The sequence below is a fragment of the Balaenoptera borealis genome (genome assembly GCF_965194805.1).
Source record: "Balaenoptera borealis genome assembly, chromosome: 17".
In the NCBI taxonomy this organism is placed as follows: Eukaryota; Metazoa; Chordata; class Mammalia; order Artiodactyla; family Balaenopteridae; genus Balaenoptera; species Balaenoptera borealis.
The window spans coordinates 53,921,139-53,946,077 of NC_138876.1; the positions used below are offsets into that span (position 1 = coordinate 53,921,139).

At 38.0% G+C, this 24,939-nt stretch overlaps 1 protein-coding gene across 6 annotated transcripts in view; it reads right to left on the reverse strand.

The window, feature by feature from the left end:
* Nucleotides 1-22,164, reverse strand: part of CPNE3 (copine 3) — a 44,597-nt gene extending 22,433 nt beyond the window's left edge. The window contains exons 1-7 of one of the 6 annotated variants that reach the window (XM_082363501.1): nt 21,968-22,078; nt 21,135-21,400; nt 8,729-8,868; nt 8,277-8,456; nt 6,792-6,866; nt 5,480-5,551; nt 1,181-1,264 (exon numbers count right to left, since the gene is read on the reverse strand). In XM_082363501.1, coding sequence (XP_082219627.1) covers nt 1,181-1,264; nt 5,480-5,551; nt 6,792-6,866; nt 8,277-8,456; nt 8,729-8,860 — 543 coding nt within the window. In that variant the 5' untranslated portion in view covers nt 8,861-8,868; nt 21,135-21,400; nt 21,968-22,078. Of the gene's footprint in view, nt 1-1,180; nt 1,265-5,479; nt 5,552-6,791; nt 6,867-8,276; nt 8,466-8,728; nt 8,869-21,134; nt 21,404-21,967 lie in introns of those variants that run through there. The other 5 variants (XM_082363502.1, XM_082363505.1, XM_082363504.1 and 2 more) reach the window with 5 other exon arrangements.
* Between the last annotated feature and the right edge of the window lie 2,775 nt (nt 22,165-24,939).

Below are 24,939 nucleotides of genomic sequence, written 5' to 3' on the forward strand. Positions count from 1 at the left end.
TACACATTGAATTAAGAACATAATTTCACATAAAATAAGAGACTGCTTAAAGACTAATGGAGTCATGTTAAAAGAACCCAAGAACCATTTGAAGGAGCTCTTCCTGGTCAAATTTGGATTAATATGAGCAGCAAAATTCATGACAGTAATGGATTATAAACACAGTGAATATACTATAACAATCCATGAGTCTATAATGATACTAAAAATAAAAAGTGAGAGAGATAAGAGTATCTGCAACCCCCAATATAAGTGATTCAGGTATGGATCATCAGTGGATGCGAAGACCACTGGGTGAAATGGAGGTTATTCATGCAGTCTCAAAGAATCACACTGCTGTCACTTATTAATTACAAAAGGAAAAAAGTGAGACTTTATCATGACACAATCTGGTGGTCACCAGCTTAACCTAGTAGCCCAGACTGGAATCATCAGTACTGGGCATCCTGACACATCCTGATGATGGAAGATACACATACTGTGTTCTTGATGGAAATGTTTGATCTGGACCTAATTGTGAGGAAACAAAAGAATCCAGTATGTTGGACATACTGATCTTGATTACTCAAGAGATTCATAGCCTGAAGGTATAAGGGATGTAGGGAGAAGAGGACTATATTGGGAACATAATAGCCAAATGCAAAACGTGAACCTTGATTGGATCCTGTATTAAACAAAACAAAACATATATAAAACGTGGGAAAATTGGGGAGATCTGAAGATGAATCGTATATTAGATGATGTTACTAAATCAATGTTAATGCTCTCAGTTATGGAGGTGTAGAGAAATGTCCTTGTTCTTGAGAAATACCTACTGTAGCATTTAAAGGTGAAAAGCCATGATGTCTGCAGCCTACATTAGGATAGTTTTGCAAAAGGGCATGGATATGCGTGAGAGAGAGATAGAGAACACACATGTATGCAGTTATGACCATTTGACAAATCTAGGTGAGGGATACACTTGTATACATTTTAGTGTTCTTTATAGGGTTTTAAAAATTAAGCATAGTAGCACCTTCTCATTAAAAGAAAAGAAATGAGCATGCTGACTTTGTGTCTCTGGCAATTATATATGTCTGAACTCAGATTAATATTTTTATAAATACATAATTTTTAAAAATTCAGATTACTACAATTCCAAAGGAAACCTCAACCCTACTTTTCAAATTCAGATATTCACCTCTGTTCGATGAACCATTAGCCAGTTTCCATCAGACATCTGCTTGTGGAATTCCAGGTATGGATCTGACTTTCCAAATAGATCCTACATTAAAATAAAAAAGCAATTATTCTCCTCCTAAACCATGTGAAACCACACTTTATACATGTTACATGTTAGCAGTACCTGAAGTTTAACTCTATAGTAAAGATATATACAGTACAATACAGTAGTAAATACAAATCCCAACACCTTCCTCACAAACATATGAGCCTGCTCAAGTCTACTAGGAGAACTTTTAAGGCACTTGTGATAAATGCTCATAATCCTGTGTATCACACCCTTACATGATGGCTTTAAAATACAATGATCAATAGGACCCGTTATCAATACGTTTTTAGCTTGTTTTCATTATTAACAGTGTTCATTCATTCACATAGCACTGAGTAGTTTTATATAAATGATCCCATACATTAGTCATACTAACGCCATGAGAGACAGAAAGAGAAAATGGATTCAGAGGACTTAAATGACTTTGCCAAGATCACACAACTAATTAATTGATGGATCTGAGTCTTGAGTTCGTATCTTACCCTTCTATGTCCAATACTCCTTCAGCAATCCCACACATTTCTTTACACACACAAGGAAGCACACACGTAGATATGTGGAATGCACAACAGAAGTACTTCAAGGGCACAAAGTGCATTCCCTATTTCCTCTGTAATTCACCACAGCACAGCACTCCTGTATAATGCTCAAGTACAATGAGTGTTCAAAAATACCCTTATCGCCATCTTACACACACACACGCACACACACACACACACACTCTTACACAGGGAGATAAAATTCTGGAAGAATGTACAAATCGTTCCCAGAGGTAAAACTCAGTTAGTAAGACTGTGGATGATTTTATTTTCTCATTTTTATTTATCCTCATTTTGAAATTTCTATACTCCTTAGCATATATTACTTATTATTTGTGAAATCGAAAGGACACCTGTTAATCTCACAGTAATATACGCAGATATGTCGCTAAACTGAAGATTTTTTTCAGTCCTGAATTTACCTCAGTATTAAATTAAGAAGATAATATTACTTCCTTCCTCAGCACAGTCTAATGTTAAGAAAGTAGCACCTTCAGCACAGTCAAAAATATAAACACAAAGACTAAGCAGAACTTTTAAAATTTAATCTTATCTCTAAGAAGAACCTTAAGTAATGTAATAAGCCTCTCTATGCCTCATTTTATAGAACTAAGAACAGCATTATACATAGAGAAGTTAACTTTCCAAAAACACATTAACATGCTCTGTCTCACTTATCTTAGAAGTAATCTTTTGAGAAAGGCAGAATATCATTATTACCATACTGAAGGTCAGAAAACAGACCTTGTTTGAAAGTTCATTAATATGACAGTAGTAGAACTAAAATAAGAATTAAAAGTCCCTGACTCTGGGATAAGTTAAGTCAAAAAAGCAAGGTAGAGGAACGCATGCATAATATATTATGCTACACTTACTCACGGGCTGAGACTGGGGAATATAAATATAAATACATACATACACACATGCACACACATATCTATCTATATAGATATACACATGTATGTCTATTTGTATGTTTATATATACACAGACATACATATACATATGCACATGTATAGACACACCAAAAAAACCTTTTTTTTTTGGAATATGAAGGATTAAACCATAAAATATAAATTTTAAAAAAGTATTACATACAGCCAGGAAAGAGAAAAAAATATAGAGCGGACAGGGGAAGAAGCTAAATTTCTTGAACATACCTTGTTTTGTAGATTTGGCTTTGGAACCATCTTATACATGATGGTAAAACAAAATTAAATCAAAAAAACAATTGTAAAGCAATCCCTAAATATCAAAAGCAAAATTCGATTATGTGTTAATGTTATAGCATAACCATTCAGAGAAGAATTATTTGAAACACAAGAGTTGAACTGTAGAACTCAAGTGGAATATATAAGCCTAAAGACAAAAAGAACTTCAAAGAAAGCTCAAACTGTTTTCAGTAAAAATATTTTAATTATAACATGAATATTTATATTCTTAAACTATTAGATATTATATAGGACAAAACAGGTAAGCAATTATGTTAGTATCTTTGGGAATCAACATTTTTGAAATAAGTGAAAAGAGGTGTTAACTACAGAATTAAAGAAATACAGCCTTGTAATTCTACATCTGAATTGGAAATTGTTGTACAAATTTATGATTTAGTTTCCCTTAAAAAAGAAAAGACTTTCCTGTATCTGTCCACTGAAAAATCCTAGAAACGGGGCTTCCCTGGTGGTGCAGTGGTTGAAAATCTGCCTGCTAATGCTGGGGACACGGGTTCGCGCCCTGGTCTGGGAAGATCCCACATGCCGCGGAGCAACTAGACCCGTGAGCCACAACTACTGAGCCTGCGCGTCTGGAGCCTGTGCTCCGCAACAAGAGAGGCCACGATAGTGAGAGGCCCGTGCACCGCGATGAAGAATGGCCCCCGCTTGCCGCAACTAGAGAAAGCCCTCGCACAGAAACGAAGACCCAATACAGCCATAAGTAAATAAATAAATAAATAAATAAATAAATAAATAAATAAATAACAAAAAAAAAAATCCTAGAAACGATGAGTGACAACCATCAATAAATGTTAAGCACTTCTAGTACCACATTGTGGACTCATTGTAGAAAGGCTCCCTTTCATCTGTCAATCTGGAGCAGAAATTAGATAAAATAAGCCTGGAACATTTGTCATGCCACAGAGCAGGAAGCTATCCAGAGACCTCTGGGGTCATGCCAAATGGTCTCATGAACAAACTTAAATAGGTTCCCTCCCAGAGGCTAAAGTTGGGATACTTCAGGCATCAATAAGAATTAATCAATATAGTTCACAGCAATACTAAGAATTAAAAAAAAAGTCCTCATTGGTCACATATAGAGGAATTTATTATTTTGAAAAATGGTAAATATGATAAAAAAAAATCAAACATTTCAACTTGCCTTGTCTGGACAAACTGTATCTCAGAATAAATAAATACCTAATGTGAAGAAGAATATTTCTCTCTGTAGAAGTATTCTCACAAGTAAATGAAGAAGGAATGATAGCATGATAATATCACTATTTTAAGACCCTTAATAAAATAATATATCTAGGTAGTTGTCATCAATGGTCACTAATACCCCAAAAGACAGAACTTGACAATATGTGCCTCTTGATGGAATTAATGCCACCACCTATGAACCTCATACCAATTCAAGATACCACCAGATCATACCTCTATATTCAATTCCAGCTTACAGAAATCAGGAAATAAAGGTGGAGAGATGAACATGTTACATGACACCACAGGGATTTAATTAGCTTATACAGTGTGCGGAAACTTCTATAGGACAAAGGAGTCAGTTTATTGAATAAATTCCATGGATGGATGGATGGATAGGAGGGAGGGGGAGAGAGAGAGGGAATAAGAGAGGAAGAGAGGGAGGAAGGGAAGAAGTAAAAGGAAGGGGAGAATTTATAGATTAAAAAAATTTAAGAGACATATTAACAAATTATATTATTTTAAAAGTCCTTAGAGATACACCAAAACATATATGGATGAACTGATGCGACGTCTGGGAGGAGAGAAAGTAGATATGGGTAGGGATGAGACAAAATTGGTCATGAGTTAAAACTGTTAAAGATAGGTGGTGGGAACATGAGATTTTTTAAAAATACTTTTCTATTTTTGTATATGTTTAAACTTGTCCAAAAAAAAAAGATACTGGCTACTAGTCTAAGATATTTGCACACTGAATTGTAAAGTATATGAAAATGATGAAGACTATTGATTGGATTACAGGATTATATACAAAAATCACTCAAAGAATTATTCCAATCCATGCTGTAAACTAAACTGTTGTGTACTTATGTACTGGTACTCATTCTTCAAAAAAAATTGACTGTTGAACGCAAAGAGGAAAATCTAATTAATAAAGCATGGAATTTTCACTTTTTTCCTTAAGTAATCCAAATACACTCTCAAATGCCTCTTACAGCAACATTAATGATTGTATTAATTCTTCTTTTAAGCTATACAAACACTTTGATTACATCTAGAGGAAAGAGGTAAAGAGAAATGGCTTCTGCTTAAACATACACACAAACAGAAAGCAGAATTTGGGAGTAACTAACACTCAAAGTGATGCTTAGATGACAGAGTTCATAATATTAATTCCATTATTATTTTCTCAAAAAGGAATCAATGTGAGGCAAAACATGATACCCTTGTTGAAATCTGTATCACCTACCTACCTTATTATCCAGTTTTCTTGCTTCCATTTCAAACAAGACAGCTCTGTTATCCTTTATTTCTTCAGCTGAAATCTATGAGTAGACAAGGTAAGTGAAAGAAAATGTTTTGGGGATTTTGATATACTCAGGAAGTACTGAATTATTCTGTTATCTAATGGTATATAAAGTCTATACTAATATAAGTGAATTCTAAAATGTTTAATAACAAAATGGTACCATTAAGAAAGATTTATCACTATTTCTTTTATGCATGTGAAATAAATATTTTCCCAAAATATGCCTAGTCTGCATTATGCAACTTCCTTTTCAATGTTGTTGCCCAAACTGGATCTTCCCTCTTCCAGTGAAAAATCAAAGCCCTGGAAGATTGCACAACACTAGTGAGAGCTCTCCAAACATTGAGAAGCATGAGTAAATCACACACTATAAATTCAAATATCGGATCAATATTTTTCATCCAAGGTAACTGAAAGACTTATTCTACTTAAAAATAAATTCCAGGCTATCATGACCCCAAAAGCAATAAAGCTAACTACTGATAATGATCTCTGTCCCACACACATAAGTCAACACCCTCAAAAGACTGAACATTCTTATGCCTCAGGAATCTAAACTAGGGCAAAACAGCTGCTCAGAGAAATGTGTTTGATAATCGTAATAATCTTCAAACATGGCTTTCTCAGAGAGCCAGCCTTCTCAGGCAGAGCTAAAGTAAAACAACTATCTCTTCAGGCAGTGACTACCTGGACAGAAACTCTAGAAGATAAAATATATAAAAGCATGGCATTATATAATTTGAAATCTGAAACAAGATAATGCATATATTCATTTGCCCAGGTCCAGTAATCAGCAATGGAAAATTTGGACAGCAAAGTGCAAGCACAAAAGAAACATGGTTAAGAGTTAAGAGGTTCAATGGCCATGTCATAATATGAGATCATTCTGGAATCAAAACCATTACGGAAAGTCTCTGCCATGTTTGCTTTGTTGAGAGCCAAATTGATCCATTCAGATTATTAAGTAATTTCTTTCTCACTTGGGAATTTACACTTCCATCGGGGACAGGCAAGCATTACCAAGATGTGCCTGACTCTATAGGCAACTTAAAAAACTCAAAGAAGGGATTCCCACACTGCATTTTTCTTTCTTTTTGGCACAACACAGTTTCCAGTTGTGATCACTTTAAGGCAAGGCAACATTTGGGATCAAACGATAAAGCACGGCTGTAGAATATCTGTCTGATATATACAGTTTTAGCATGTCCTATTATGCTAAATCTTCGGAGGAAAAAAGACAAATATCTTATCGTTACCGTAATGCTTCCTTTCCCTGCAGGTCTGCCATTTTTAAGCACCAGTGGTCGAGTTAGTTTCTTACTGGAAACAATCTGTTAAAATTGGAAAGTGATAGAAAGAGCTATTTCACTTCAACATGTGAATGTTTAGACTGAATGGTTTCAAAAAGGGTTGAGTATAAAGTTCACTTAAAGTCATCAGAAATGGAAACATTAAGTCCATTCCTTAAAGACTTAGAGATTATAAAATGCATCTACACCCACTGAAAAAGATTTCCAAGGAGCCAATCCTGATAGATAAAATCTCCCCACCCACTAGTTTCTTTATCGACTACTTCAAAGTTAAATCCTTCCTTGTAATGAAAAAAGAGGGCCAGATTCTCATCACATACACAAATCACTGAGCTGAAATGAAACCCCTGTAGGTAAAAGGTGGGTCTTAGAATACTCAATAAATGGGATTCAATTTTTCAGCTGACACGTAACTTCAGTATATAATCCCCACAAGATATCATTTTGATTAAAATAATATAGTAGACCTAGGTACTCTCAAATAGATATATTTCTCAAATTTATTATAATTTTAGATACAGTCTGATTTCTTTCCAAACAATAAATACTTCTTTAATTTTCTCTTTGATACTATTTATCAAAGTTTGAGAAAACTGATCAGCTCCATGTTGTCCTTGAGACACAGGAAATACCATGATCTCCAAAAAATTCAACACTAAAAAATAAACTCATAAAAGACAAATCTTACAAATAGATGTCACCCACTGAAAAAAAATGACTCCTCCCTCCTGAAGCCTTCCTCATTCTATCATAAATGGTCATGATCTCTCCTTACAAGTCAAACTGAGCTAGAAGCACAACGGTGAGCCCACAGACACACCCCTGCTCTGACCCAACCTGTCATATCTTAGAAAGACAGACAACTAAGCAACTACAATAAAATATGGTGAGTGTTAGGTAGAAGCGGTAGAGAGGACCAAGCGAGCACATGGAGGTGATCCAAACTGCTCTAGGGCATCAGAGAAGGCTTGCTAGGGGGAGTAAGGTCTATACCTAAGGTTAGAGGAGGAGCAAGCCAGGTAAAGGGATGGTGCTGGGGCCGGGGGGTGGGGGGTCAAGGGGCGGGGGGTCAAGGGGCACCAGTCATGCTAGTTAGAACATAGGAGAAGCTGCTGTTACTTTGACAGCATTTATGACTTAAACATAAGAACAATACTGTACTGAAATCTGTAAACAGCAGACAAGCAGTTAGAGCAATGGTATTATTTATTGAAATGTTGAATGAAACACCCATACACACATGGTCCCTACCCTCATGAAAAATAAGATAAATTCTATAATGTTCCAGCCAAACATACTAATATATGAACTCAGTCTTTAAAGCGATTACAGTGCTTTTCAACTTTAGCAATTAAACTAATGAGCACTTATCAGAAACACCCAATTCTTTGGTTCAAGTTTAGACAAAACATTTATACTATATATACTCACTTGTCCAAGGGTACATTCACATTCTCCTAAGAAGTCGTCATCACTCAGCTCGATAGTTTTGTTGTCAATGTCATAAATCCCAAATTTCAATTTCTGAACCACTTCAAAGTAGTAATCAATAATAAATGTCTTGGAAAATTTGGGATTCAAGCAATTCTTAATCCTCTCTGTGCGCTCAACCTATATTCACTCCCCCAAAATAAAAAAGTTTCTTCAGATCAAAGGTGCATTTGTTTAATATCTTTACATACTACATGTAACTAAATACAGGCATGGTAGCTAAAGGAAGTGTCTATACGTGTATGAAAAATTTCACAATCAAGGACAAATTTGCCCAAAAAACTGCATTAACAGATGAGATGGTTTTATTATTTTTAACATTTTTAATAAACTCTTCATATTATCAAAAGAGCAATACAGATTGCTTTTCACCTACAAGTATTTAACATTACCTCATACCACTGTTGACCACTCGTATTCAAAAATAACACACATAAAGGGTCTGACTTTGACCCTACATCTTTATCCAAAAGATTGTCACAGGAAATATTCAGCTCCACCTTTGTGACACACTGGGCAGCCATCTCTTGAGCTGTGAGAAAAACAAAGAAATGAGAAAGCCAGTGAAATGGTGCCTTTAAGAAGCACATGCATTCCTTGGGAATTCCCTGGCAATCCAGTGGTTAGGACTCGGCACTTTCACTGCCAGGGCCTGGGTTCGGTCCCTGTCAGGGAACTAAGATCCTGCAAGCTGCGCGGCATGGCCAAAAAAAAAAAAAAAAGAGGCACATACATTCCTAATGAAATATCTGATTTCTTAAGACAAATTGTCAGAATAGGATAACAGAGTGAACTTGCTAGAATAAGACTTTGTTATACGTGCTTCCAGGCAATTCAGATGTCTTATTAGCCCATGCCAGTGATTGCTTCAGTCAGATTCTCTTGCTGGGATAAAACTCATTTACTGTGTGACAATAAAATGAAGCTTTGAAGATGGCAAAAAAGACATATTAATCTTTTCATCACTACAAATTTTACCATTCAGAAAAAGTCCAAGTATAATCTTGACCCCTCTTTTAAACATAGCCTTCTGCTACAAAACAAAACAGATTAAACCTCAATCTTAATTTTATCTTTATTTGACAAGATACTGAGTAAGATATTTGCCATTTTCAAGGAAATTCTGGCTAAGACCCAAGCCTGGGGAATAAAAGACCCCAAACACCTCTCCTCTCCTCACCCCATCCCCACACATTTTACAGCAGTGGTTCTCAAGCTTTGCTGCTTTTGGAATCACCTGGGGAGCTTTCAAAGCCACTGATGCTGGTGTCCCACTCAAAGAGATGTAATCTAATTGGTTTAGGGTGTAACCTGGGCATTGGCTCCTTGGATGATTTCCACGTGCAGACAAGGTTGACAAACCCTTTCTACAGAGAGCATCCAGCAAATAGGCATGGCTCATCTTTCGTCAAGACTTGCTAAGAAACACCAGAGTTAGCCTAACTTTCACCCAACTTTCACCCAGCCCTCCTTGCCCCAACCTCCAATCATTATATGAAGAGGACTGGGGAGAGGGAGGATTAGCTGGGGACTGGCCCTGAGAGATGATGCAGTGTTGAGGGTGAGCTACTTTCCTTCCTGAACCCAGGGAAAGAAAGGGCCTGCAGGTGTCACCAAGAAGAGGAAGTAGGCATTACATGCCCCAGCTGGAAGTCCACTTAGCCAGCTGTCTAAAGCAAAGTGGAGGTTGCAGGTTCTGGAGGCAGAAAGGTACCTCCTCCCCTTGAGCTGCTGGCAACATCCTTAGAATGTGGAGTAGTTAGTGCCCTTGTCTTCCACTCTGAGATTTAGCTGACATTCTGGGACTACAGGAACAAATCTACTCATCATCTTGTTATATTCAAACAGGATTTCTGTGCTGTACAAAACGTGTGATCAGTTCTGAAATAATAAGCATCACTATTAGAAGAGCTCTTTGGCAGTGTCAAAAAACAACTCATATCTTATGGAAACTAAATACTCTGTTAGACTCTAAAAACAGCAGCAATCCTCGATATGTGTCAAAAAATCCAATACTAGCATTTAAGATTCCTAAATTAAACAGAATAATAAGGTAGGTTTTGTAGTCTTAGTAGCTAAAAATTCCTTTTAAAAGCCATGATATATGTATGTCCCTTCACCTGAGAAGAGAATTATTCCCTAATAAGCAACAAACTTCACAAATTCCCAATTTGCTTCCTAAATTCCCTACGTAGGGATGTTGTAGTAAGACTAAAACTACTATGGCCTTTTACTATGAAGTCAGATTTTTTTTTTTGGCCACTTTACATGCATCAAAATTATTAAGTGGTAAAATACACAGTACTGACAACCTGTAAGAAAGATACTAAGGTCAAGGAGAAATCAATAAAGCAGACAGAGGAGAATTAACAGTATTAAGAGTGCAGGTGAGACTAACACTGCCCGGGCTTTGAAATCTCATTTAAACAGGTGAAGAGGGAAACAGCACAGGAACAGGAAAGAACAAGACAAGAGAAGCGAGCATCTGTGTCGGGGAAAGCCAAGCAAGACAGAAAGCGGGGCAAGTTTAGAGTGTCCTGAGAGCCAGGTTGAAGGACTCAGTAGGTGCCTAATAAGGCACTACTGCAAGTTCTCAAACTGGGGATAACAGGATGAAATGGCTTATTTTAAAATAAAATAAATAAAATAAAAGTAAATAAAATAAATTCGACAGACAAATGGATAAAGAAGATGTGGTACATATATACAATGGAATATTACTCAGCCATAAAAAGGAACGAAATTGGGTCATTTGTAGAGACGTGGATGAATCTAGAGACTGTCATACAGAGTGAAGTAAGTCAGAAAGAGAAAAACAAATATTGTATATTAACGCATATATGTGGAACCTAGAAAAATGGTACAGATGAACCGGTTTGCAGAGCAGAAACTGAGACACAGATGTAGAGAACAAACATACGGGGGGAAAGTGGCGGGGGGGGGGTGGGAGGGGTAGTGTGATGAATTGGGAGATTGGGATTGACATGTATACACTGATGTGCATAAAATGGATGACTAATAAGGACCTGCTGTATAAAAAAATAAATAAAATAAAATTCAAAAAAAATAAAAATTAAATAAAATGTCACTTGTGTCAAACCTCTTCTAATTTTATCTTGGAATTTAGAACACTCCAACATATGAAGAAAGTCTCTTCATCCAGTAATACGCAAAATACAGAATTTACCAAAATTAGCATGTCTTCACACCAATTTAATTAAGATGATTAGTTATTTATTTTCTGAAATATATACAATACTAGAGGGCATTTGAAATAATAGTGTGAATACAATCACCATTCCTTCTCACTTTGATTTATGAAAAAGTGCTAAAAACATAATAAGAGGCAAGAAGAAACTAGTAGGAAAGGGGAGATACCTCAAAACTCAAAAGCACAGAGACAATGGTCCAGGGACTTTGAAGCTATGCACATCCAGGAAGTCTCTGGCATATTGACACTGGGGCCTCATCCTCAATCTCTTCTTCCTTTAGATTGTGCATGCCTAATTCTCCTCTTCTCTGCCTTTGACTAGTACCTCTTCCCCTCCCATCCAAGAAACTGTAAGCATCCCTTTAGGCTCTGTCACCTCCTGACCTTTGTCTACCTTTACTTCTTTGACCTGACCCCTCTCAAGGCTTCAGCCATCCACTTGGCATAAGGTACTCCCAAACCTATATCCTTCACCTCATCCCTATGCACGATTACTTTTCCCCTATTTTACATCTACTGTTTTCAGCCCTGAAGCATCCTCCCTTGATTGGCCCCTTCCTCTTCATTGCCTCATTTCATAGGCTCTGGAATCAGACTGCTGAGTTCTCATCTGGATCCCACCACTGGCTTAATGTGTGACCTTAGGTAAGAGCTTTAACCTCTCCGTTTCCTCATCTACAAAATGAAAATAATAACTGTTCATAGGGTTATTGTAAGGACTAAATGAATTAATACATTTAAACAGTGCCTAGAACATGGTAAAAGTTGTTTTATCATCATTATTATTATTATAATTTTTATTTTAAGACTACCTGCCTCCAGGGACTGATCCTCTCCTATCTATCCCATGTTTCATATTTTTTATTATTCCATTCCATGTTTCCCAATTATTCCAACCCACACCAAGTCCCTTGTTTGAATTACTGCTGCATTAATAGTAACAGATTACTACAGTACAGAACAAGATCAAATTTGGAGCAATACATACCTGGGTCGAATCCTGCATCTGGCACTAGCTGTGTGACCTCGTATAGGTTACTTTCAGAACCTAGATTTCCTCATCAGTAAAAATAAAGACACTGCAAGTGAACTCACAAATCTGACATGTGCCAGGCATCTTGCTTTTCATATTTAACACAGAATCTATGGAATAAATGTTAATTGTGTAATTTTTTTTCTTTTGCATAAGGTAATTTAGAGTCTCTTAAGCTGCATGGATAATGCAGTACCTTGCAGAGGGACTTAGAATGAGCAAGGACCTCTAAGGCTCCCACAAAACAACATGTAAAGAATTCTCTACTAGCAGCCAGAAAGCCCTCAAATTTCCAAGGATGGGGAACAGAGAATGAAGATAATACCTATGTGTAATGTCAGTCTCATAGCAAAGAGACACAACACATCAGAAGAGCATTATTTTTTTTCCTTAACCATGCTCATACAAGAGCTACAAAAATAACGTGCCAGGCACACCTGATTATTTAGTAAATTGCTGACAGTTACATTACTGCATTGTAGCCGGGACACAAATTTCCTCTGTTAGCAGCAATCTCCCACTGAAAATGACTCTTAGGGCAGCATCATTTTTATCTAGAAACCCATTATGGCTGAATGGCAAATGGAAGAAATTACATAAACACTTGGGTCTGAAATGTTCTTAATAGCAACATTTATGAAGATTTTCTTTTCATTTCCTTTCTAAGTAATTATCCAGCACAGGATAATTTTTATTATATTAAAATAACCAGTTTTTAAAAGAGCAATAGGTATTCTTTTATGATGGAAGAAAACAAAACAAATATTTTATACCCTTTAGTATGGAAAATAGGAGATTTGGCTGGGATGAGTGGCCAGGCAGAGGAATGCATGTGCAACTAAAGAGCAATTCTATGTATTTCACTCCTCAAAGAGCAGGATGATGGAGAGAAAAGACAGAAATAGCCTCTAGGATTAGACAACAGCTTCTCTACTGTATAGATTACTTACTGGAGAATTGTTTGGTTTCTAAATGCAATTAACCCCTAGAAAGCATATGAACCATTGTCCCAGTCACCCTAACTTTCCTGAATCAACACAACACAGATAATTCAAAGGAATTAAAAATTAAGACCTAATATCTGAAGTAGGACCTGATGTGTGAAATTTAAGGCATATGGTTATTCCCATGCCCTAGCTGAAAATCCTCAAGTCCTGTCTGCTACCTCTTTTCCCATCTTCCCTTAGACTCACTCCTTAGATCTCTTCAGTAAAGGAGATTCTGCCTACTACAACCCCAAATCTCTCCAATGCGGAGGTGCGGAACCTTCCCTATACCCACAGTCACAACTACATCATGTCTTCTGTAGCTCTCACCTGCTACTGTAATAGTCTCCCAACTGGTATTCCCACTGCCATTTTCTTTCAATTCACATTATGATTTTATCCCTTCTGATTTAAAAAAAAAAAATCATTACTGGCTGCCCAGGGTGTACCCTAGTCCAATCAGCTACACCTAGAATTTATGGCTCTGTCTATATCTGCCCCAGCCTACCCAAGCAGCTACCTCTGATAATGACAGGTTTGCAGCATGCTCAGCATATATGACACACTACGAATTGTAGCAATTATTATTTTATTAAGTAGTCAAATATTTTAATTGACTGTCTCAGCATTGATGGCCTATTATTAAATAGTAAGACACAAAGCACTTTTTTCATCCTTGTTTATAAAAAGCTTCTTGAAACAATAATAAAAGAGCCTCTGGGATTTACATAAAATGAATTTGCCAAAGTAGCCAGCCTTGACTATACATAAGTGTAATTCTCCTAAATTCTCTCAGTAGAGTTTATTTATCTGAGCTACTTCATAGTTGCTGCGTGGGGACCAGTGACCAGTGACAATGTCTCATTATTTGCCCTAAAACAATTGGGAGGGAAAAGTCGGTGCCCATCCACCAATGCCTTTAGTAAACATCAGTCTTTAGCTACAAAATGAGAAGTTTGGCAATATTAAAATGTGCTCAAAGGTTTCTTCTGGTTCTAATACCATGACTCCCTAATTGCTATCCATAGAGTGTCCTGCATGACCTCCACTGAAAGCGAGCTGGGGTCACCCTGGGGTAGCTGGAATGCATCCCAGCAACATCAGCAGTACATGCCTACAGTGTTTCTCAAATTGTGTGGCTCACAACAGTAATAGGTATCCCCCTCCTAAAAAAAGTGGGAAAAGGGTAATATGTCAGTAAATCCAAGAGCTGCTACACTACTTGGAAGTCCCAAATCAAACCAACAGGTGTATATATTAAGAGGTTACTGTATACCCATTACTATGCTAAGGATGGGGGTGAGGGGCATGATACAACAATAGAAGACCTTAGTGCTCATTATAAGTGTATCAGGTGATCCAATCACTCAACACTGAATATCTTCTATGCGTTGTAAATACAGAGGGTGGAGGGATGCAAAAAAAAGGCAAAATAAATACCTAGCTATCTCTGTATACATAGAAGTATAAAACTGTGTGGTGCAGACAGAGAGCAACAAAAGGCCTCAGAGGTTTTTAATCCTCAGAAGCCAAGGATTAAAACTATATTCCATTACAAATGAATTTGCATTCATATTGTCACTTGCTACTGGATTTTTTTTCCCCTTAAACTTAAAGGTAGAGAGTGTGGGAACGGAGAAAGGGAGGAAAGAGGGAAAGGAAAGATAGTTAATTCCATACATCTGGATAATTTTGGGGTTTGCTTTTTGCAACTTTCAAAGTGCTTCCAAATAACATATTATATTCTGTGCTTTACCAAAAAACCCGAGAGAATTGGCCAGGCTAAGGAGAACTACTATATGGTAAGAGGTCAATACATCATAGCTATAACTATAATACTAACCATGCAAATATCTGGATTGTCCCAAAATATGTTCATAATTTTCAGCACATTGTAATTTTCAAAACAATGCATAGTGTCTATTAAAAAAATGAATTTCTCCAAAAAGGTTAAATTAGTTACCCAACATAAACAAGATAATAAGCGGCAAGGCCAGGGCAAGAACCCAGGTTTTTTTCCCCCCTCATGCCAGAATGCCCTGAGGGCACTAGAGCCTCTAATTAATCATTACTTAATATAACAGCAATATTCTCTAATTAATTTCCTTATGACTTTTTAGTAAGTATATCAAATGTAATATTCAGCCTGATACAACTTAATGAATAGGATCTTAAAAATTACAAGATTAATATTTATACCATAACTATCACTATCTTTCTTAAACAAATGTAACCAGAATAACAGTAGCTTGCCAAAGGAGTAGAAGAGCTGAATGGTTTATAGTTACATCACAGCAGTTCCTCTTCAAGAGAGCCCATTAGATTGTAAATTACTTAAGGCTAAGAAAGTATTTGCTCTGTGCTAGAGAGTCTCCACACACACAGATCTACATGGGGGTCACTGGATCTCAGTGTTCTCTGAGCGCACTGCTGGACCATCTTAAGGGAGCAAAACTAATTCTCAGGAACACACCACATTTAATATCCAAGACTCTGATATCGAAAAACTTACAATAAAGAAAATTACACTACGTTTGACCAGTATTCAGAAGACAGTGATGCCCACATTTTTACTTAATCCCTACCACGGGATACTAGCGATGGGGATACAGAATTAGGTCAAGTACAGAAGCATAAAAAACAGAGAAAAGGGCACGCTTTCTTTTCAATGTGCAAAAGGGACCACAGGAGGTCACTGGCTCAGGAGTCAGAAAAACTGGACTGCAGTTCTGCGTCAGTCACACCATAGGTGGGTAAGTGCTGCAGCTTCTCTAGGCCTCGGGTTTTTTCAATCGTTAAATCTAAGAGTGAGTCAATCATTTTAACCTGTAAGGCTGCTTCCAGTTAGTGTTCTATGACCCTAATTTAATTACAGTGAACATGACACTTGTTTAGGAACTGGTAGTAAAGGAGTAGGAACAAAAATTTTTTTAAAGGGGGGAAGAGAAAGTTTATAATCACCAAGAAGAGAAATAAAAGGAAAAGGATAAACTTTTGCAAACTCAGCCTCTATCTCCCACTATAGAAAAAGTTGTATCTGAAAAAAATATTTATTCAGTTACTCTCCCACTGAAAGAGGTACCTTTGCCTGAAATTGTTATTCAATCCCCCAACCCAAGATGACTGGAAAAAATAATGCATATCAACAAACAAAACAGAGGGCCCAGTCTATTAGGTACATGCAGCGTAGTAAGGAAGTAAATTTTACTACCAACCATGGAATCTCACATTATTAAACTCTCAGTTCATATCATGGCAGCAAAGGGAATCAGCTTTTGGCCACCATGTGTTTTTTTAATGAATTTCCAGATTCTTCAATTATACTGAATAAAATCTAAATAGATCTATTGCTGATACCTGAACATGCAGAATTGGAGACAGCAGGAGTTAATATGAAAGTGTTGACACTTGATCACTCTTTTCTTTCCTTGAACACAAGGAGTAAGTGCAGTTCTACCCTGTCCTCATTGCTACAAAGTGAGCAATCAACTAAGGCCCCTTCCTTGATTTCTCTATGAAATCTCACCTGTTCTATGATTCATAGCAGGCTACAGAATTTACTTAACATGTGTTTCAGGTTATACTGCTTTACTAATCCCTTGGCTGCTGTATATACATTTTAGAAATGTAACATTATATTTTCAAGCATATCAAATGAACAGTTCATCATAGGTGCAGTGAGTGATGTGTTAATAAAAATTAGAAGCAGTGACAACATCTCAGTATTGCCTCACCTTATGAAACATGCATCTTGGCAAAGTTAGCTACACAGTACATACCTTACCTACTTAAGTGAATCATCTTTTACCAAAAACTGCCTTGATAAAAATCAGAGCTGCATCCCCTAGGAGAAAATTCCAGGATGCTCAATTGAAAATTTTGTTAAGTTACAATAAAGACTCAGTAAAGCTGCTGGCCAGCTGTGCAGCAGGCAGTTAGACATTATATTAAGGCACAGCAACCTGCTGAGATTGAATTCCCTTGGGGTTCTCATTCCCCTCAGGGCATTTTAAGAACTTCCCACCTTCTGTAATCTCCCAGATGTTGGACCAGAAATCAGAATGTCTCACCTACCCTTATTATCCAACTATGCCCAACTCTGAAAGAATGCTTTCTAACACTTGGCTCCCTTCCTCCTCTTCTCAGTTGGGCACATGTACTATCTAATTGGGCAAGACAGGCATTTCACATTTTAACACTACATGCTCCTTTCTAGTTCATGGTGAACAATGACATGAAAATTCTTTCCACTCAAAACTGCAACAATTACAGAGTTTAAAAGCTTGGTTTGTCCTCAAGGTTTAAAAGTTTGTATGTTGAGAAAGAACTGTTGAGATGTTTATACATTTCCTGATTTCAAGAATATTCATTTTATGGTTGCTTAGCATACACATTCCAGCTGTTTTTAACTTTCTGGCAAATCGCTTTATATTTCCCAATCATGAACAGTTTAATAGTACTATTCATTCACTCAACACTCATTCAACAAATACTTACAGAATGCCTGTGTGTCAGACACTGTTCTAAGGGATTAGGAGTCAACAATGAACAAAACAGACAAATATCCCTGCCCTCATGTGGTTACACTGTAGGGAGATATATAGTATGATAGGTGATGGTAAGGGCTAAAGAGAAAAACAAAGCACAGAAGGGGAGCAAGAAGTATTGAAGGTGGAGCATCATTTTAGTATTTTATCAACTTATTTTGACAACACCATTGAAAAATACTTTTTTAAATTTTCCCTTCTTTTTAAAAAATTCTGACCCCTAAGTAGATTGTACACTGGTTTTTCCATTAAGTGTTTCTAGGGAAGACAAAAGCTTAAACTTGGGGTGTGGATAAGTTAGATTGTGTCTAACAAGCAGTGCATTATGAAGCCATGTGATACAGGCCCTGCTGGTGAAATGACCTGTTGGAAAGTTGGAGGTTTGGGTGAGCTTCCTGCATGGATCGCTCAAGGAGTGTTCTTCCCGTGGACCGGGAACGCAGAACCTCTAAAGAAACCCTTTGCTCTTAAAAGACGTAATTTACATATTTGCTTTCAGTTGAAATAACTGAAAATATTAAACCTAACAGTTGTGTGTCTAATATAGAGAGTGTCATATGTATTTAAGTTGTGTATTTTTATAAAGTAAGCCAAATACCAAGAAAGGGGGGAGAGGGAGCAGACAAATTTCTCCTTACAGTTGCAGATATCTATTTTAACATCTACTATCACCTTAGGGTCTAGAGGCATGGTAAACTAAATGCTCAGAGTATTGAAGTAGCCTGATGACAATGCATATTGCAACCACACCGCTGCTTTGGTAATTTTCACAGGAACCGGACATAATACATCCACTTGGTAAGAGGACATTTCAAAATTATTTGCCAAGATGAGTATGTAGTATGTCACATTTTTCATGGAGAAACAGTGTTAGTATGCTATCCATCTAATTTATATTGGTAAATTTGACTATTACATTGACTATTTTAATGTCCTTTTAAAAATTATGATTGCATACTCATAAGCTGTTATATATTAAAAGAATAAACAGTCTCTCCAAAAGAAGCCCAATACCCTCCCCCCACAACTTCCTCAAATACATTTAAACCAGCATAACTGGCTTAAATGTAGTTATCATAATCTTATCAAAAAGTAGATCGGTGATCATTCTGTAAAGTATAAAAATATCAAATCACTGTTGCACCTAGAACTAAACATAGTATTGTAGTACTTCAATTTAGTAGCACTTCCTCATATTGTAATACTTCAATTGAATAAATAAATAAATAAAAACGTATACATAATGTCTGCCTTCGATCATCATATTAGAAACTTAAATAATGTAGTCAAATAAAATCTATGATACATTACTTTTAGGTGCTAATTTAAACCTCCTTCTAGCCAGTCTTTTAATAAATCTTCTACCAAGTATTCTACCTAATTGTTTGGACTTTAACCCGATTAGCAATCCTTATAAGGTAAGTAAGAACATGAAGGGAAAATATTGGTGGGAAGGAAGCTGGCCTGTAGGTAATAATGGGTACATTAAAGGAATGGCCAAGTTTGGACTCTTCAAACTTGTTGAGTGCCACCAATGAAAGTAGTATTTATCCTTGCTAAAAGATCCACCTAAAAGATCATGCTTTTGATGAGCAGTGGTGGCTAGTCACAAATCCTTGAAGGTCAAATGTTATTTAATCATATTTCACATCCTGCACTCTCTTGGTTTTGCTGACAGGCATACTTTCTAGCATAATAAATCACTGGCTAAAGAAAGTTTTGAAAAAGAAAGAGAAAAGAAAACTCTAATAGTAGGAAAAAAGCACGGCAATCGCCAAGAAAGAAAGAGGGCAAGGAACACTATGTCTAAAGCTATACCAAAACTTGACAGGAGTTAGGGTACAGTATGAATCGGGTATCTGAACCCAGGCTACAAAGGAAATATTCAGGGCAAGAGTGATACCACTGTAAAGAGTATATAAAAATATGTAATACTTCGGTTGCCTTAAATTTATGTGGAAATGAAGACCATTGTCTATAAAGTGTTCACAGCTGTAGGTAAAATTAGGAAGAGGTGTTCAGTCATTAAGCAACCCTTAAAAGGCAAAAAACCATTTTGTTTCCCCCGTCCTGAAATCTCCTGTCCTTCTCCTTTCTTAGGGGCTCAGTCTGAGAGAAGAAATCCTGAAAGAGAACTGCACACTTGACTGTGGGGTTATGCCAGGCACTGTGCTGAATGCTGTGCAGTGCTGAAATGCGGCTCCCCCTCAGAGGCAGAGAGCCTCAGCATGGTCCAGTCCCAGACACCTACCTCTCAGAATGTCTTCAGCCCAGAGTGGGATGCATTTCTCCAATTCATCAGCTAAGAGGAACTGCCTTTTTAAAAATTCTCACAAAGGCAAAAGAGTGGCCCTGGGTACCATAGATTAATCTATTGATGTGCCTATAATTGCCATCATACATGTCATCTGTTCTCAGTTCTCCATTCTTTTCTTATCCTTTCCTGCCTCCCTCTACCTATGTTCTAGGCCCACACAAATTGTGTTTGGCTCTAGCTGGCAGCGCTCAGAGCTGGAGTTTGCTGTCCTCAATTAATGACAACAGCAGGATATATGTAGTTATATATAGCTTACCACTATGTGCCTGGCACTTTGCTAAGTGTAGTCCAAAAATGATCTTATTTAATCTTTATAACAACCCTATGACATAGGAGGTATTTTATCTCCATTTTACAAATGCAGAAACAGGCCCTAAAAGATTAAGTAACCTGCTCAAGGTCATACAGCTAACAAATCTCAAAGTATAGATCTCATACCTAGGTATCCATCTTATCCCAAAGAGTAATAATCTTCTTTACATTAAGCCATAAAGCCTGTGCTCAGAAATCATACAGATCTGAATTTCAACTCTAATGCTATCACTTAACCATTTGTGCAGTTTGGTAAATTATTCAATCTGAGTTTCCTCGAGTATGAAATAGAATAGCAATACCACTTAAGTTGGCAGTTGTGAGCACTAAATGAGCTAACATATATAAAAGTTGTCGAGCAATGCTTGTGGGATACTGTAATCAATACTCACTGCGTTCAATCCCGCCCTTCCTTCTATTTGATTATCAGTTATAGAGGCAGACACGAAAAGATAACACCAAGGATAAGCAAAAATTGTGGATCATCATCAAGCACAACGTCAGTGGTAGGCTTGCTCGGTCTCCCAGAGGTTCCGGCACTGCAAAACTAATGTAACCGCACTTCCTCCACGCCCCTGGTTGCAGTGAGCCCCAAACAGAAGAAATTCGAAGCTGGAGCCTGAACTGGAGCTGCTAGGATACGCCATCTCGCAACCTCCTGCTTTACACCAAAATCAAGAATCACCTTTGCCCACCCCACCTACCTAGCAGCTTCCCCTGGAACCATCGCCTACTCTGAGGCCCACCCCATTCCTCTGGGTATTCGCTAAGCGCAGAGCGGGGCGCGTGACCCAGGACCTCTCCCGGCTAGGAGCTGCGGCAATTTCTGGGCGTGTCACCCTTCCCTGGGCCGCAGGCCTGACGCCCCGCCTGGAGGATCCCGGGCACCGCCCGCCCAGGTGCACGAGCACCAGGTCCAAGATGCGCCTCGCGGCCCGGAGCTGAGCCCGGAACGCTGGCTACACCGGGAGGCGCGGGGCAACCCTGGGTCTAGGCAGGCCGCCGACCTCGCGTCCAGCGGATCCAGAGGCCCCGCGCGCCCCGGCCTATCCCTGGCCGCGCGTAGCCCAGGATGCACTTCCAGCGCGAGGACACGGCAGGCCGAGTCGCGCCGAGCCTGCGGGCCCGATTCTCCCGACCCGGACTCTTCTCCTCCCCCAGGGGACCTGTGGGTTGCGGGTGCCCCGCCACCCCGGGCCCAAAGCAGAAAGAAGTCTGCACTCACTTCTCCGTCTAAGGGGTAGAAGTCGCTCCAAGGTAGAGACCAGACAGGCACACACCGCGGAACCTCCCGGCCGCCTGGGATTCACGGAAACCTGGGGCGGATCCGGCTGAGGGGCGGGGCGGGGCAGGGCTGAGGCCGGCTCCGCCCACCCCGGCCACTGCCTGCCCAGAGCTCGTAGACACTGATCTGTTCCTGTAGGTTGATGCTTCAGGGCTGCGTAGATCGCTTGCTTACCGAAAACTCCAAGTTGACTTCAGGCGTTTAAGTTATTTGGTGCACCAAAATAAATTCCTGAAAATAAAAGAAGTTATATTTGAGAAAATTTATACCGCGAGCTGAACCAGGAAAGAATCAGCTTCAGCATGAAAGTAGTGAAATGCTAACTACTAATCATTCTTATTTAGAGCGCTTTCAATGTGCAACTATCGGAGTCATTTGATATTCTTAATTTCATTTAATCCTCACAATTTTGTAACGGATTAGTGCCATTATCCCCATTTCGCAAGTGAGAAAAATACGACTGAGAAACTGGAGATTTGATAGCTAAGTAATTGGCCTACTTGCCCAAAGTCACAGATTCAGAGTAACCTCTAAGCGCCCCACTTGACTGCGACTTGATGCTGCTTGAGATTAAACTACTACGGAAAATATTGCTCCATCTGACTGCTTGAAATTTGAATTTCTGCCCAAAAAAACAGGGACAAAATCAATAGGCAAACACATGAGAAACAATATTTGCCACAAACCTGACATTCAAAAAAAAGGGTTAGTATCTTAAGTATAATTGCCTTTAAAAAATAGAAAAATGGGCAAAAGATAACTTTTTTAATTACAGAAGAAATGGAAAAATGAACCAAAGAAGAAATATAGACTTTTCTAAGCCAAACTTTTCTTTTAATCCAAAAAAATGCAAAGTAAACACTTCTAAATAACTGTATCAGTGCAAGTGAAGATTCATTCCTTTATTCAACACCTCCTGGGTGCCTGTTATGTGCCAAACATTGTTCTATAGAGACTTGTGATAAAATAGTGACAGACAGAAGCTTCTACCCTAGAGGGAGAACAAATAATAAGTTATTAAAAAGAAGCAAAATGACTTCAGATAGTCATAAGTACTGTGAAAGGAAAATCAAAATGGAGTCATTATTGCTAAAAGAGCTTTCTAAAATGGAGCCAGGAGCCCACTGAGGAAGTGTGACTTATGCACATCTCAGCTCAGGTGGAATCTTAATAGGCGCATCCAGAACATCTGCCCAATGTTCATGAAACTCAAGATACTTATTAGACCCTTGTGATAGCCTATCCATTAGGAACAAGTATCTTCTTTTTTGCATCAGAATCAACCATAATTCTTGCCAGACAACTTTAACAACCTCGTAGTATCTGCCTTTATAAGCCCCTGGCTCTTTCTCTTTCCAGAAACACTCTTCCGGTTTTACTCAAGTCTGTATCTCCCAAATTGCAATTACTTAGACCCCCAAATAAAGCTCTTTGTTCATTGCAACCTTGATATTGATTATTGTTCACAGTACCATGAGGAAAGTAATACAGGGTAATGTGATAGAAAGGGACTTGGGGATAATAAGAACCTTTTCAGACAGGGAAGGTCTCTCAAAGGTGGTGATACTTTATGTGAGAACTGAAAAATAAGAAAGACCCAGTCGTGCAAAGATCTGAAGGCAGAGCAATGATAGCAGGGACAAAGGCAGGAATAGACTTAGCAAACTGCAGGAACAGAAACAAGGCCTTTGTGGTTGGAACATAGTAGGGAGGAAAGAGAAGTGTTTTATTTTGTTTTTACTAAAGGTTGGTAAAAACAACCTTTTTATTTTTGATTCTGTTTTTACATTAAAGCGAAGGTCCTCAGGTACCACTAATTTAGTTGCAAGTTTCAAAATTTCCAGAATACATAGTATCAATACCCAATTTTCATCACCTTTGTCTCCACTAAAATAGGGAGTAGAGACAATGAAATGGTTTTGTACTTTTAGTACCCAATAAGCAATCTCTCAATTAAATAGACAGTGCCATAGCTATTCAATGTACTTATTCATTTTCCTCAAACTATAGTCTAAATTCCATTCTACTTTTGTACATATTCATTCTCCCATTTATTCAACACATACTGAATGCATACTATGTATCAGGCATAACAAGGTTCTAGAAACAAAGAACAAATAGGCATGGGACTTAACACCTGGTGGAGATTTAAAGGGATGCTAAAATGAATGAGATATTCACAAAATAGTCTCTTGGCGTTCTTCTACCTCACTGGTTGTTCCTTTTTATCTCCTTTGCTTTTTGATCCTCATATTCCCAGTTCTTACACTGGAGTACCCCAGGGTTTAGTTCTTGACTTTTCTTTTTTCTATCTTCATCCACACCTTTAGTTACCTCATCTAGCCTTACAGCTTTGAAATCCATCTATATTCTAAAGGCTCCCAAATTTCCAAATCCTGAAACTCTAGATTCCAACTCCCTACTTGTGAGTTGTATTAGTTATCTACTGTTCCATAACAGATTATACCAAACTTAGGGACTTACAACTAAGTAGTCATTTATTATACAGCTTCTTTGTTTCAGGAATTTCAGAGTGGCTTAGCTGGGTTCTGGCTTATCATCTCTCACAAGAGTTGCAATCAGGTATTATGCAGAGTTGCAGTCATCTTATGGGGCTGGAGGATCTGCTTCCAAGGTGGCTTACTCGCACGTTAACAGTAGTGCTCTTTGTTGGTGGGAGACCTCGGTTCCCTCTCCAACGTGTACCTCTTACTAGAGCTGCTTGAGTACCCTAATAGCATGGCTGCTGGCTTCCCCCAAGGCAAACAATCTGAGAGATCAAGGGAGAAGCTTCATGAGTTTTATGATTTAGCCTCAGAAGTCATATACCATCACATTTGCAGTATTCTATTGGTCAAATAGACAAGCCTATATCTAATGTGAGAGGGAATCCCACAAAGGAGTAAATCCAG